Genomic DNA, 14692 nt, shown 5'->3' on the forward strand with positions numbered 1-14692 from the left:
ACCCTGCCTCCTAATGTATGAAGCAACTGACTGCTGTTTAACACCATAAAAGACAGCAGCAGCAGCTTTGGAGATATGTCAGACAGTTATAATGATCCCACCTCCTCCCAGTTATACCCTATTTACCTTAAAGATATAATTTTGCTGTAACCTAGCATAGTTTATTTCTAGTGTAGCTATTACCTGAAAGAATCAAACAATCTAGTGTTGGGTTTATCTACCATCTAATCTATCTAGACCTATATAGATATGATAGTTTAAAAGACATTGTGTAATATTTGTTTTATAAAAAATGTGTTCTATGCGAAAAGAGCTGCAAAATCAATTTTAGTTAGTCCACTTAGTGGCTTGACAAAAGCACAGGAAGCAGCTATTCATAACACCTGGGTATAAGAGTGTTTTTCAGATACTTGCTCCCCAGGAAGCTGCAAGTTATGCAGGCCATGGAGGTGATTTGCTTAAAAACAGGTGTCCACTTTACCATCGCCTCTTACCGGTCTTCAGTCTATTTATGAAGAAGCCTTGTCAGGGATGGTATAGATAATACTTAGTCCTGCCTTGAATGCAGGGGACTGGACTAGAGGATCTCTCGAGGTCCCTGCCAGTTCTATGATTGGTGGGTACAGTAAGAGGAGGCTGGTCCACTGACCTTCTGGTAAGAGAATAAATGCAGTAACTCAATCTGGCCGCTAGAGGGTTCATGGGTTTTACAGAACTGAAAATGATGGCTTAGGAACCAAGGAGTTTTAGGATTCTCCCTGGGGTCATGTCCAGGTTAGTTTTGCAAGGCATTATCTAGTTTGGACCCTGGGGGGGAAAAAGACCCACAAAGAAAAATAATTTCATCTGAGAATTATTAAGAACAATTACACAAAGTATAATTTTTAAAACTGCTTTATTTAGACAAACACACCTATAGATAGATAGGACTTACCAGCTACCTTTTTGGTTGGAAAGCCAATGTGCACTTTAAGCATCATGACACTGAAGAGATACGTTCTTGAACAACATGTTGCAATAATTTGTGCAAACTGCATGAGACAGATTTTTGTGAACCAATTACTTCCTGGCAGTTCAGGGATGGATAAGCCCCCAGCTAATATTCTTTTTCGTTGTGGTGCTTGTAATGATGAAGATGAAATGTGATTTCTCTCACAAATCCTTTAAAAAAATCAGATTTCTCTGTTATGGAAAAGAGTGCACTACACACTGGAAGCTCTGCACTTTAAATATTTTCTACCACAACCACCCCTTTTCAAAATGAGAATGTAATACTTTTCTCTGATGTATGGTTTCTACCTCATTTGGCATTAATGCTGTGTTATTAAAAGAATAATTGCAGAAAAAAAGCTCTTTTGATCTAAGGCCTAATCCAAAACCCACCAAAGTCAGTGGGAATGAAAGGTAGAGAGGTAGCAGGTATATCCCCAATAATTGGATACTTCCTCATGTGTCAGCCAGGTTTCCCACACCCTGCCTGACAATTACAGAACTAAGGTTTCAAGCAGCAGTAAGCAGTAGTACTTTCCTATTCCCACTAGCAAACTCTCTTCATTAATTTCTTGGGATGCCAGACACCTGGCTTTCAATTTTCGAGCCCAATGCAGCACCCTTGAAGTCAATAGGAGTTTTAACATGATTGTAAAGGTTACAGCGATTGGCCCTTTATAAGGTTGTATTACCCACCTGAAACAGGTAACTGATCTCCAGAGATAAAAGTGGGGCTTAGGGGCATCTTTAGTTCTTCTCAGGCTCATTCATATAAAAGCAACAGTAACTAGTGGCAAAGTTTCTGAGTTTTCAGGTTATGGGGTATGCCCTGCCAAGCCAAATTACAAAGAGGAATGTTTTAAAGGAAACTTCAGGAGAGAAACCTGGGAGAATTAGTGTTAGGTACAGTAAATATAAAGAGGGTTATCTTTTCCATCTCTTACGCCTATGATTACATCTCAAATATGCTAATAAAATCCAGTGGTTACCCCACCCCCACTCCCAAGAAAACATGCTTCTGTGAAGACTAGAAAAAATCAACTTCTTACACTTTAAATTACCATGCAACCATCAGAAATGTACATTTGAACTCTGGCGCCTAATGAGGAAAAATATTTAATGATATATGTATGTATAAATATTTGGACCACTTAATGTCTGCATCTGAATGTTCCACCTGTTTGGTTTGTCACAATTATTTATCTATGTATATTAGGACCTTTATTCTTGTTTATCCAAAGGTCTAGCGCAGCACAAGTGTGAAGTATAATCTAAGAAATCAACCATTACATGCCACAAACTACACTTGAACTCAAATATGCCTTTACAGAAGCGCGGCTGCTCTGCTCATAGATATCCATCAATTTAAAGGGATTAACGGGAGGGAGCCCGATCCTGGCTCCCACGGAAGCCAATGGCAAAACTCCCATTCGTCGCGGTGGGACCAAGATCGGGAGTAAACTATGCTGGAGAAGGATGCGTTAACATACCAAACACGTGGGAAGATGGCAAACCTGAGCGTAGTGCAATGCACGTTTTATTAAAGTTCTCCAGTTTCCAAAGTCCATGTTGCATACGGGCAGTCTCCCCTCGGTTCTGACTGCGCGTTCCCATAGGCAGCAACCACCGGACCGCTGCTGTCTGAACTGGAAACCTTCACCGACAGAGCGCGGGTGCCCTGCCAGTCGCCCTGCGTCCCTCTGCCATTGCTTCCAGCCGTGGGCGAGGGGGAGCCGGATAAGGGGCGGGCGGGACACTCCCTGCGATGGCAAAGGCGCTGTCTGTTCCTGCGGCGGGTGTTCACGGCTAAGGGGCTGAGATCCCCCCGGGAGGGCAGGGCAGGGGAGCGCGGGGGTTGTGAACGCCCTTGGCACACCCAGGTGCTGCCCCCAGCCCAGGGGCGCGGAGGCTGGAGCTTGGCGGGCGGGCTCTTTAGAGGTGCGGGGTGTAGAAGGGGGCCAGGTAGGCCGGGCTGAGGAAGGGCGCCGCGGCCAGGGGCAGGGGAGCAGCCGCTGGGAAGAGGACATTGGCGGCCGGGTAGGAGGGGAAAGTCTGGAAGGCCAGTGGGGCGCTGGGGCCCGGCGGGCTGGGGCTGCCGCCGCCTGCTCCGCATGGGGGCGCCGCGGCGCTGGCTGCGGGCGGCACCGCCCCGTCCGCCCCGGGGTTCTGCTTCTTCCACTTGGTCCGTCTGTTCTGGAACCAGATTTTGACCTGGGTCTCGGTCAGGCTGAGCGACAGCGCCAGGTTGAGGCGCTCGCACACCGACAGGTAGCGGGTGGCCCTGAACTTGGTCTCCAGCGCCACCAGCTGCTCGTACGTAAAGGCCGTCCGGGCCCGCCGGGGCTTGGCGCAGCTCGGCTCGGCGCGGCGCCGCTTGCAGGCTCGCGGGGAGCCGGGATCGTCTGTCTCCTCCGGATCGGGCGAGCCGGGGAAGTCGTGCAAGCGCGGTGGGGCTGCTGCTGCGGGCTGGCTCCGGTCCGGTCCCGGGGCCGGCTCCGGCTCCGGCTCCGGCTCCTCCCCCTCGCACGCGGAGCCCTCCAGGGTGGACGCCGCCTCGCTCTCTCCCTTGGCGTTGGCATCTAAGGGAAAGAAGGGGGCTGATCAGAGTGACAGAACGAGCCCTTCCCCTGCCACATCCCTGCGCCTGCCGCTGATCCGAGCTGACCTGCGCCAGCGCTCCCCTCCCGCCAGCTGCGCTCCGCACGCATCTGTGTCACCGGGGGCACGCGCGGCTGGGGCAGGCGCCTGCTGCCGGCTGATGTCAATTCCACGTTTGTTTATTAAACTCAGCTTGCAAAAGACACCCCTCCCCTTCTGCCCCCGGAATGAGCCATTTAAAGGGGCTCTTCTTTCCGATCCGGCTTTAGAGCGGGAGAAAACTTGGGATTTGCTTCCCTCCTAAAACATTGTTTAAAAATCAGATTTTTTTAAAAAATGATCATTTGCCCTTTAAGAAAAACGTGACTGTCTAATATGATAAATCCTTTATGTGCTCCAAGCTGTGCGAAACTCGTTTGTGTGCGGCGGTATGGATCTCTGGCCAATTAAATAAGTTATTAAAGTCCCCTTTAAAGAGACCAAAATCCCCTCCCCCTTTCCATCTGCTCTTCCCCGCCGTGCTAATAGAGTTTCAGATTTGTGAGGGGCGGATCGATAGATGTCATCTATTAAAGGTAAGTTTTAATCGAACAATATTAGGATCAGGCAGGGGGAAAGAGGTTTGAAGTTGGCACTGCAAGCTGTGGGAAGGAGATATGCAGGAGTCAGTAATAGGATATCGATCAACGGGGAGCTAAGGCATCCTCTTGTGGGGACGATTTGAACAATTATCCAGCCTGGCTGTCCCAGTGCCAATCAGGGCCAGCCAACAAGCTGGAGTCGAAAACAATTGCATCTAACTTTTGGTTTCCCATCAGACCTGGGGGCGCTGCAGTATAAGCGGTGACCCAAGCAGGGTCACGGCTCAAGGAAATCTGCACCTAATGACCCTTCTCCCAAAGCAGTTTTCCATGGCAGCTTCTTAAAGGTGACATGTACCCCCACACCAGGAGCGGCTTACCGCTGCTGCCTGCCCTGCCTTGGGAAACAGTCTGCGGAAGGGGTTAATAAATATCTCCGTGTCCATCGCTGACACAGGCTGCATGAGCCAATTTTGACTTATGCTCATCAGCAATGTATTGCTGTCCCGTGGGAGTCCTGGCTCTGCTCCCATTCTAATTCAGGTGCTCAAATAGTTCAGCATCAAAACAAGACAGTCAACTCGCTTTTTTTTAATCAGGTTTTAAACAAAATACAGACCCATTCTGTTGCCTGTTCCATGATCTCTTCCTGCGCACCAGCTAAACACCTCGCAAACACGCTAAAACGTAGTCCTCATTGCTTTTAATCCAATTTGTTTTAGCATGCGCGCACAATTTATGGAACCGACCCCCTTTCAGCTGATAGACAGGACACTGTTTCCTATTAATTTGTTTGAAAATAACCATGCAGATTGAATGCATTCCTACCATATGCCTCTAGTGTATCCCTGCTGCTCCTTTGATTCGCGGTATCCTTTTCTACTTCAACTCTGCCAAAACTTTTCTCTGGCTCTCCTGAATGCGAGATGCTGCCCCGGCTCTGTGCAGCAGGGTTGCTTTTCCTGGTAAATTTCTGGGGATCCAGGATGTCTAAGATGGAGAAGGAGATTTTATGATGGATGGGGGCCACCTTGGCCCCACTGTCCTGACATTCCAGCATTCCCCCCTCAAAGATCCCGAGAGAGTCGTGGTGCCCCCAGACAAATGCACGGACAATTGGCCAACTGCTCGCAGGGAGGAGAGACGTGATGCCAAAGATGCCTTCGGTCGATGCGTGGCTTTCAGTCCTGCTCGCCGCAGGTTAGATCCCCGGGGACGCTGTCGGTAGGAGGAAGAGTCCTGAGGTGTGCAGCTTGCGCTTTGCAGATGTCCTTCTGGAGTGAAGCGGCTCCTCTGCTTCGGTCTAGGAGGAGGATGCAGGCTTGGAAAGCGAAAGGGTTGGAAGTGGGGGTGGGGGCAGAGGAGGGGGCTGCACAGCCATTGGCACTTTCTCTGCTTTCCGGCCAGCCTGGCTGCCCCAGCCACGTGGAGAGAGCAGCGCAGGCTGCCTTCGGAGGGGTCTTTGAAAGCTGCACTAGTGTCATTAAGGCAAGAGCCGCCGGTTGGATCTGACACACGCAGCTTGTGTGTGTGTGTGGTGTGAGCGAGACGCGTCTCCTAGAGTAACGTGTCATGGGGGGGCCGGGTTAACCCCTGCAGAGGGTGGGTTAAAATCCCAGAGGAGCACAGATGTTTGATTTGGGGGAATCTATGGCTCCATTTAGAAATGAATGACGGAGTCAGGTTTTAACCTAGTACTTTGGACATCGCAGTACCAACATGCATAACATGTGCCCTTTCCTTAGAGGCCCCGGGGGAACTGCAACACGTTGTAACAACGTGTATACAAAGTGTAGCGCTGCCGCACCTTCTCAGGTGCAGAAAACCCCATTGCTTCGAAAATCTCCACTCCAGATCTGACCTGGATTCGCAGTATGAGTGGGGAAAGTGCATAGACATTGCAATGCTTTCAACCCTCCGATGGACCATTTCAGGCCCACCAGCCCCCTTGACTGGCCAAAATCGCCCCGACCCTACACACGCCTTTGTCGCAGAAAAGGTTCTAATAGCGAGGTTGTCCTACGGGAGTTTCATTGCACACTGATTTTAAAACCCACTGAAATACGTTGATTCAAAAAATGTATTTTTATTGACAACGGTGCACGGACGGAGACTCTTCATTAAAAGAGAACTCAGTATCCCCAGAGTGCAAGGAATTAAAGGACTTCTAAGCAATCAGTTCACAGGGTAAGTCTCTGCGGTTTGAGGACATATCACACCCCTCGTAGACCGAACAGGTTGCAGCCTGGGACATGACATGACATCTTTTAAAGGCAAATTAGAAGGTTTTTCAAGGACCATCCATCCGGAAATAGCACTGGGAGGCTAATGATCTCCTTTCCCCGCCCCTCCTGCAACCTTCTGACTGCCAACCCCTCTCGATTTTGTTATGGAGCAATAGGTTAGCAATTAATATTGTCTTAGCAGGTATGAAATAGGAAGAGGAGGAGAAACCACCTCATTATAGCTCTAAGCCTCCTATACCCAGCTGGCATTGTAAATGAGCTTTTAAAGCAGCAATGTCCTTTTAGCATTTCTCATTCAAACGGCCACTTCTCCACCCCTTGCCTGCTGCAGTATTCATCCAGGCTCTAAAACACCACAACCAATTTCCCCGCTAAAATCCTCTATAATGCAAACCATCTAATAGCCGGGATTTTACCTTCAGCATTCAGCGAAGGAGGGACTGAATCTGTTTTACAGCCTCAGGAGAAAGTAAAATAAGTCAAATATGAAAACAGACTAATGTAAGAGTGATCCAAGTAGCATCTTTTAAAATTCAAGAATGTTAATAATTAAACAGACAAAACACAGGGCTTAGCTTATTACTATTTAAATATATATTATCTTTATACAGCATGGTCAAATTTTCTTGAGCTATGGCTTCTGTTATTCCAGCATTATTATGTTACTACCTAGCACAGAGTACAGTATAAACCACCTTTAGATCTAAGGGCTTGATCCTGCATTCCTTGTGTATCCAAAGTTCCCAGTGAAGTAAGTGGGAGTTTGCAAAGTATGCAGGATTGAGCCTTCTGTTTTAAAAAGGCCCAGAAAAATATTAAGCACTTATGTGGTTCAAAGATTAAGAATGAGATCTCGCACTCATTGAATTCCTTGAGGGTTGTGGCATTGACATCAGTGACAAAACTATGGGCCTGACCCAAAACCTACTGGAGTAAAAGAGAGTCTTCCCATTAGCCCCAGTGGGTTTGGGATCAGCCCCTATATCACCACACTGCATGAAGGGCAGCATTGGGTCCAAGCTAATTAATCCTCACAGTACCCGTATGGAGTATATATGATTCCTCTTTTATGGATGAGGAAGCTGAGGCACAAGTGAGGTGAGTGAGTTACCTAAGCTCGCACACCAAGTCAGTGGCAGAAATAAATATTTATATGCTACAGTATTGAACAAGAGGTTATAATCATGCTTGCTCTCTCTCTCTCTCTCTCTCGGCAGATTAAGGTGATGGCTTGATTCTCCCCCACCACAGGACAGGAATAACTCTCAATGGAAGTGACTCCTATTCTACAGGAGAATAAAATCCTCTATTTATATATAAAATAGGTAGAGGGCTGGCAAAAGCAGGGCATGCTTCTCTATACCACTCAGCCAGTGTGCCATCCCCCTGGTCTGATGGGACCATGACTAGGGATGGGGGGAGTCCCCATAACCAGTTCAAGCAATCACAGAGCTGTATATTTTTTAAACTTCACACTAACTAAACTGTGTGTACTGTATCTATCAGGTGGATTTTCTTCTCACACTCTGGCATTTGCATTTGACCTGACAAATCAGGATGAACATTGGAAAAAGGAATATTATTTGTGGGTGAAGGATTTGGGGATGGTAATATTAATGTTGTCTGTATTTGGGAATCATCTTGTTAACATGTATTTTGCACTGTAGTATGCCATGGATTCTACCACCCTTATTCATGTTGAGTAGTATCTTACACTGCCAATTGTCCCATTGAAATTAATTATTTTTAGGGTGCTCAGAGCTTCTGTATGGATAAAATTATTGTTAAATCTAAAGAAATAAAACAAAATTCGACAGTACTAAGGTAATGGAATTAAAAGTGGCAGAATCTGACCCCTATTTTCCATTTTGATATCACAGAACCTAAAATAATTGAATAGGAAGAAAGAGAGACAAAAAAGATGAAGACTTGCAGGAATCAAATTACAGAATTATTATTATTATCATCATTTATATTATGGCAGTGCCCAAATGCCACAATTAGTGTGGTGTTCTACTGTGCTGAACACTATACAAACATAAAAAAGACACAATATTTGACTTGAAGGGCTTCCAATCTAAAGATACAAACAGACAAAGGGTAGGGACAAATGAACCTAGTAAAGAATTGGCACTGCTTTGTTAGATACTTAGATTGTATTTTTTTTTTAAATTAGGATAGAGGTAAGGAAGAAGGGAGTAGGAAAAGGAAAGAAGGGGAAGAGTAATAGTCACAGCTTATGGATATCGTTCTTAGTGTGATCAACTAAGGAAAATAGATACCAGACCTATAAATATTTCTTATCAATATGTATGAAACGTGATCCTCTTTAAAACTGAACACGCTAGTCCTAGTAACTGTGGTGTAACGAATTACTTAGAAACAATTATGATGCTATTACAGATGCTGTGATATGTAAATATGTAAATGGCCCATGTATGCATTTACTTAACTTAAAGCACATGCATAGGCCTTTGCAGGATCAGGGCCTTATTTTGGAAGAGAAAATCCAAACCATCTCATATATGTAAGATTACAAAATATAGCCTTGTGGATATATTTTAATATTGTGGCTGTACAATTGTAAAAGGTGAGTTGTAGTAATGGAATTCTTTAAGATACAAATTTTTGAGGTAGCAGATATCTTCACATATTGTCAGTTTAACATACACATGTGCACACACATACACACATATTAGTCTTAACTGTTTGCTTGAAGTTGGTTCGTTTCTCAGCTCAGGCATTAAAATTCAGTCTGAGTGCTGTCTTTAAATTGCTTTGATACTAGGTGGGTTTCAACCCTGACCTGTCCTGATGGCAAGTGATGGCTGTAACAAGCTCTGGATCAATATTCATAGCGGGTGTCCTGGACTGATAACACTATCCAAGACAATGTTCACTATCAGTGTGGACAGCTGAGATATTGCACCATTAGCGATGTTGTTTTAAATAACCTGATCCATTTCTGGGTCTATTTAATTAATTTCACTGTTTAGATATTATCTGTAAGGAGAAGCCAGAGGCTATTCCAGAAGCAGTGATGCAAATCAGTGGTGCCAAGGCTACTCTGCTTTTTTTTTCAAAACAAAGTGGACTATAATTCCAACACAGTTTCTTATATATTATGTGAATTGTGGCAGGCTATTGAAAGTATTAAGAACAAAAACTATCTGCATTGTATCAAGGGGAAAACAATATTATCAGTAAGGCTGGAACACAACTGATAAAATCTTACCCATGATTATAAAATAGTGAGGATTAGTCCAATTCTTTATGTGCAGGCTAGTGTTTTTTCAATTGTTTCTATGAGGTAGTGGGATGTACTATATGTAAAGGCACAAACTTTGTAAGGTACAGCTTAGTCTGTATTTTGGCTGGGTCAAAATGGTCTTGCCAGGCTTTCTGCTACTTTTTTGATCAAGACAGGCTCAGTTAAAATAAATATGCTTTCTATGGGTCCCATTTTATACTTACATCAAATCTCTACTACACTGCGAAAATGTGCATGGTAATATGCCTGTGCTGCAAATGCTCAGCTTAAAAAGCAGTCAGTATAACAAATGGGATCCGAACTGGCAACCCATATTTACACCAAGTCATTCTACTGAATTCAGTGCACAGTGCCTCTGAAAAACAGGCTCCATGTGCCTAAGTCAGGCAAAAACTGAGGCCCCCAAAATTAGAGGGCACTTTTGAAAACTGAGGCCCTAATGTGAAGGTGACCACGTTTTCAAAATCAAAACCCAAGACACTTTTGTGGCAACATTTTCAGGATCATGGAATACTCCCACAAAAGACAAACAAAACTACACTTTTAAAAATAAGTGTGTGCCATTGTTACTAGTGGCAGCGTCTGACTCAACAGTGGCATGCATATTTCTTAGAATGGAGGATTTTTTTCCAGTAAGTTAGTGTCCCAATGAGTTTATCGTGAAACATTGAAGAAGTGTTGTTAACATTTGCTCTGAGCAAAAGAGCAGCTTTCATAGTGTGTACATACTTTGGAATTTTCTCTTTAGTCAAACACTCTTTATCATGCTGACCACTCACTTACTCAACTGTTTTTACTGGTAACCACAGATGCAAATTCTGTTCATTATAGCAATATGTCTATTTTATTCTGTTCTATTCTGGTTCTTCTACCATCCTCATCCCCATAGTATTGGAGCCCCTTCCAGTAGCGCATTAAGCAACATGGCTAATATCTGTCACATGGTTTAATCTTTCTCTTATCAATTTAATGGGCTCTCTTGTATACAATCTCATCCCAGAAGCCAAGGAGTGAATAGGTATGGAGACTGTGACTCAGCTGCCTTCTTTTCCGTGGAGGTGGTCCCTTCACTAGGGAATTGAGGAACAGAGGTAGGGCAATGTGGAGAAGCTTCCACTGCGGCCAGCATTGTGGGGAAACGTAGAGGATGTCAGTTTCCAGGGCTGGCAATCTGCAAGCTTCCATGAAAATAATAAAAGCAAGATAATATTATAAAGAATTTTAAATTGTTTCTCTCCTTGCCCTGCTTGTTTTGCAGACTTTTAAAGTTACAGGCAGAGCACATAGCATCTCCTCCTCGCCCCCCAATATATACTTTGCAAACTCTTGTGCCTCCCACCCCTGTGTATGCTGGGTGCCACACACCATTCCCTCTCCCCCTCAGCCCTCCCCAATGTATGGTGGGTGCCACACCCTGTTCCCCCTCACTCTCCCAATATATGCTGGGTGCCACAGCCCTTTCCCTCCCCCTCCCAATGTATGCTGGGTGCCACATACCATTCCACCACCCCCTCAGCCCCTCCCCAATGTATGCTGGGTGCCACACACCATTCCATCTCCCCCTCAGCCCCTCCAATGTATGATGGGTGCCACACCCCATTTCCCCTTCCAGGGCCGGCTCCAGACTCCAGTGCGCCAAGCGTGTGCTTGGGGCGGCATGCCGCGGGGGGCGCGCTGCCTGTCGCCGGGAGGGCGCAGGTGGCTCCGGTGGACCTCCCGCAGGCATGTCTGCGGGTGCTCCACGGGAGCCACGGGACCAGCAGACCCTCCGCAGGCACGTCTGCGGGAGGTCCACCGGAGCCGCGGGACCGGCGACCGGCAGAGCACCCCCTGCAGCGTGCTGCCGTGCTTGGGGCGGCGAAATTGCTAGAGCCGCCCCTATCCCCTTCCCTCGATGTATGCTGGGTGCCACACCCCATTCCCCTCCCCAACGTATGCTGGGTGCCACACACCACTCTCCTTCCCCCTTACCCCCCCAATGTATGCTGGGTGCCACATCCCATTCCACCCCCCTCAGCCCCTCCCCAACGTATGATGGGTGCCACATCCCGTTCCCCCCATGTATGCAGGGTGCCACACCCCGTTCCACCCCCCCCAACTCCTCTATGTATGCAGGGTGCCACAGCCCGTTCCACCCCGCCCCAACTCCCCCATGTCTGCTAGGTGCCACACCCCGTTCCCCTCCTCCGCACTTTGCCTTCTCCTGCTCAAATTAACACCAATGAAAAACTACATTTCCCAGCGGCCCTCGCGGAAGGAAGCGCTCTGGACTGGGCGGAGTGAAGTTGACCCTATGCACCAGCTGCAAGCCCCAGGCCGGGCTGGGCGCGCTATGGCCGAGTGGGCAAAGCAGCTTGCAGGCATTAAGGGCGTGGTGCTAGATATCAGTGGGGTCTTGTATGACGGTGGAGGAGAAGGAGGCGGGGTGCCCATCCCTGGATCTATAGAAGCTGTGGAAAGGTAAGTGCCAGCAGAGCTAGTGCCCTCCCCTCCCCCCGCCTCCTCGGCACGCTGCGAGGGGCGCCGCCCCCTCCCGCCTTGCAGCTGTGCGGGGCCGCCCACTTCTCGGCGGGCGCCGGGTTCAGCCAGGGGCCGCGGCGTCCTGCCGGGCTCCCTTCTCTCGCTGCTTCCAGCCGCTCCCAGGCAAAGGGTCCAAACTACCGCGGGTTTGGAGCGTGCGATCCTAGCTCTGTGTGCAGGGGAAGGGAAGCAGAGCTGCAGGCCTGGGAGAGAGAGAGCCCTGGATACCATACGCCGTGCCCCATTGCCTGCCACCTCTGCTGGGTGCTATACACCATGCCACGCTTAACCCCCCCCCCCATGTATGCTGGGTGCCACACCCTGTTCCCCTTACCCCTCAGCTCCCTGCAATGTGTGCTAGGTGCCACCTCCCGTTCCAACTCCCCCTCACACCTCTGCCTTAGACTCTGGGTGCCACATACCATTCCACATGGCCTGACGTGTAACCTGGGTACCACACACCATTCTGCATTGCCCCCTGGATGCCATACACCATTTCACATTTCATCCTGCCCTTCATCCCACCCCAAATGTACCCAGGGTTCCAATCACCATTCCACAATTTCACCTCTCCTCCCCCTGACTCCTGGGCCATGTATCCTGAGTACCAAACAGCATTCCACATTTCACTTCTCCCTCATATCATGCATGCTGGGTGCGACACACTATTCCACATTTCACCTACCCCTGCTGCCATGTATACTGGGTGCCACATGCCATCTTACATTGTTTCCCACTACGTATCTCCCCCTGGTATGCTGGTTGTTATACACCATACCCACATGCTCTCCCTTCCATCTGCTATGCATCTTCAGTGCTACACAATGCTCCCTGTATGCTCTCCGCCTCCTGCCATTCACCCTTGTATTGCCTCCTCCCTAGGTCAATCCCCATCTCTTATAAAAGGTGCTGAAAGCATTGAAGGAGTTTAAAACAGTGGTTCTCAAACTTTTGTACTGGTGACCCCTTTCACATAGCAAGCCTCTGGGTGTGACTCCTTATAAATTAAAAACACATTTTTATATATTGAACACCATTATAAATGCTGGAGGCAAAGTGGGGTTTGGGTGGAGGCTGACAGCTTGTGACCCCCTGAGGGGTCCCAACCCCTAGTTTGAGAACCCTGGTTTATAAGATCTTATCTGAAAATCATTCTTGTGCCCTTCATCTTCAAAACAATAAATTGAGTGGTGCTAAATCTCTCTCTGGTGGAATTACTGAGTGAATCCTGCCACATTTGGGACCTGTAATTTCAAGGATCCTGATTTTCCAGAAGTGATGGTTAGATCTCCAAGCCATCCCCACCCAATAAAATTGGTCTTTGGCCTCTGTTGAGTTTTATCCTGTTTGACATATGAGTTTTTCTAAGACTCTAATCCAAAACTCTTTCAAGTGAAAGGGAGGCCTTCCATTGATTTCACTGGGCTTTGGACTGGGCTTTTTTTTAGTTTTGTAAATCCTGGCCCTGTGGCTAGATGGTTTGTCTGCAGAGGAGCAGCCCTCTTCCGACTCTTCTTATCTGTATCCTGAAAGTCTGGGTATGTTTTTAAAGCAAAACTTTAGCATTCTTTTTCTAAAAGAAGCAATTCAAACAGCTTTTCAGGAGGTGCCAGTGTACCTATAGCAACTAGTGCATTGTGCTTTGGTTTTCAGAGATGCTGAGCATTGGCAGTTTACAACTGGCTCTCAACCTTTCCAGACTACTGTACCCTTTTCAGGAGTCTGATCTGTCTTGTGTACCCCGAAGTTTCACCTCACTTAAAAACTATTTGCTTACAAAATCAGACATAAAAATACAAAAGTGTCACAGCACACTATTACTGAAAAATTGCTTGCTTTCTCACTGCTACCATATAATTATAAAATAATTGGATATAATAATAATAATAATAATAAATCAATTGGAATATAAGTATTGTACTTACACTTCAGTGTATAGTATACAGAGCAGTATAAACAAGTCATTGTATGAAATTTTAGTTTGTATTGACTTCACTAGTGCTTTTTATGTAGCCTGCTGTAAAAATAGGCAAATATGTAGATGTTTATGTACTCCTTGGAAGATGCCTGCATACCTCCAGGGGTACACCTATCTCTGGTTGAGAACTACTGGCCTAGTGGATTGAGCACTGGACTATGAATCTAGAGACCTGAGTTCTATTCCTAGTTCTATCACTGGAGTACTAAGTGACCTTGGCCAAGTCATTTTACCTTATAGTGCCCCAATTTCCTCATCAGTAAAATGGAGTTAATTTTGCTTGCCTCCTTTGTGAAGTGCTTTGAAATCAGATGTAAAGTGCTACCAAAGAGCTAGATATTATTTATAATTACTGTTCTGTCATCAGGATATATAGCGTCCAGCCATAGATCTTTTTGCTTGATTATGCTACATGTTCCATGGTATTTAAAGGGTTACATTTTCTTATTTGGCTCAAGTTAGTGGATTTATATCCAAAAATAAAGTAGGATCAGGGTAAAAAAATAGA

The 14692-nt window shown here is 46.6% G+C and overlaps 2 protein-coding genes across 6 annotated transcripts in view; one reads left to right on the forward strand and one right to left on the reverse strand.

Moving 5' to 3' along the window:
• Positions 1 to 878: 878 nt before the first annotated feature.
• Positions 879 to 3790, reverse strand: NKX1-2 (NK1 homeobox 2). The gene is made up of 2 exons (XM_039546523.1): positions 3656 to 3790; positions 879 to 3569 (listed from the first exon to the last, which is right to left on the reverse strand). Exons 1-2 carry the CDS (start codon positions 3696 to 3698, stop codon positions 2923 to 2925), a joined length of 690 nt encoding a protein of 229 aa, XP_039402457.1. The 5' UTR covers positions 3699 to 3790; the 3' UTR covers positions 879 to 2922.
• An 8140-nt stretch (positions 3791 to 11930) lies between these two features.
• The window catches only part of LOC120408967 (phospholysine phosphohistidine inorganic pyrophosphate phosphatase), a 170138-nt gene continuing 167376 nt past the window's right edge, over positions 11931 to 14692 (forward strand). For all 5 annotated transcript variants that reach the window (XM_039546183.1, XM_039546184.1, XM_039546187.1 and 2 more), the window contains exon 1: positions 11931 to 12146. In XM_039546183.1, the coding sequence (XP_039402117.1) occupies positions 11980 to 12146 (167 nt within the window). In that variant the 5' untranslated portion in view covers positions 11931 to 11979. The remainder of the gene's footprint in view (positions 12147 to 14692) is intronic.

The sequence above is a fragment of the Mauremys reevesii genome, linkage group 7 (genome assembly GCF_016161935.1).
Source record: "Mauremys reevesii isolate NIE-2019 linkage group 7, ASM1616193v1, whole genome shotgun sequence".
In the NCBI taxonomy this organism is placed as follows: Eukaryota; Metazoa; Chordata; order Testudines; family Geoemydidae; genus Mauremys; species Mauremys reevesii.

What these genes read in the sequence shown, in the direction of transcription:
- NKX1-2 (XM_039546523.1), bottom strand. Translation starts at nt 3,698, where the DNA reads ATGCGTGCGGAGCGCAGCTGGCGGGAGGGGAGCGCTGGCGCAG. An exon ending in GGAGGGGAGCGCTGGCGCAG is followed by an intron (nt 3,570 to 3,655) that starts GTCAGCTCGGAT and finishes TCTTTCCCTTAG; the next exon opens with ATGCCAACGCCAAGGGAGAG.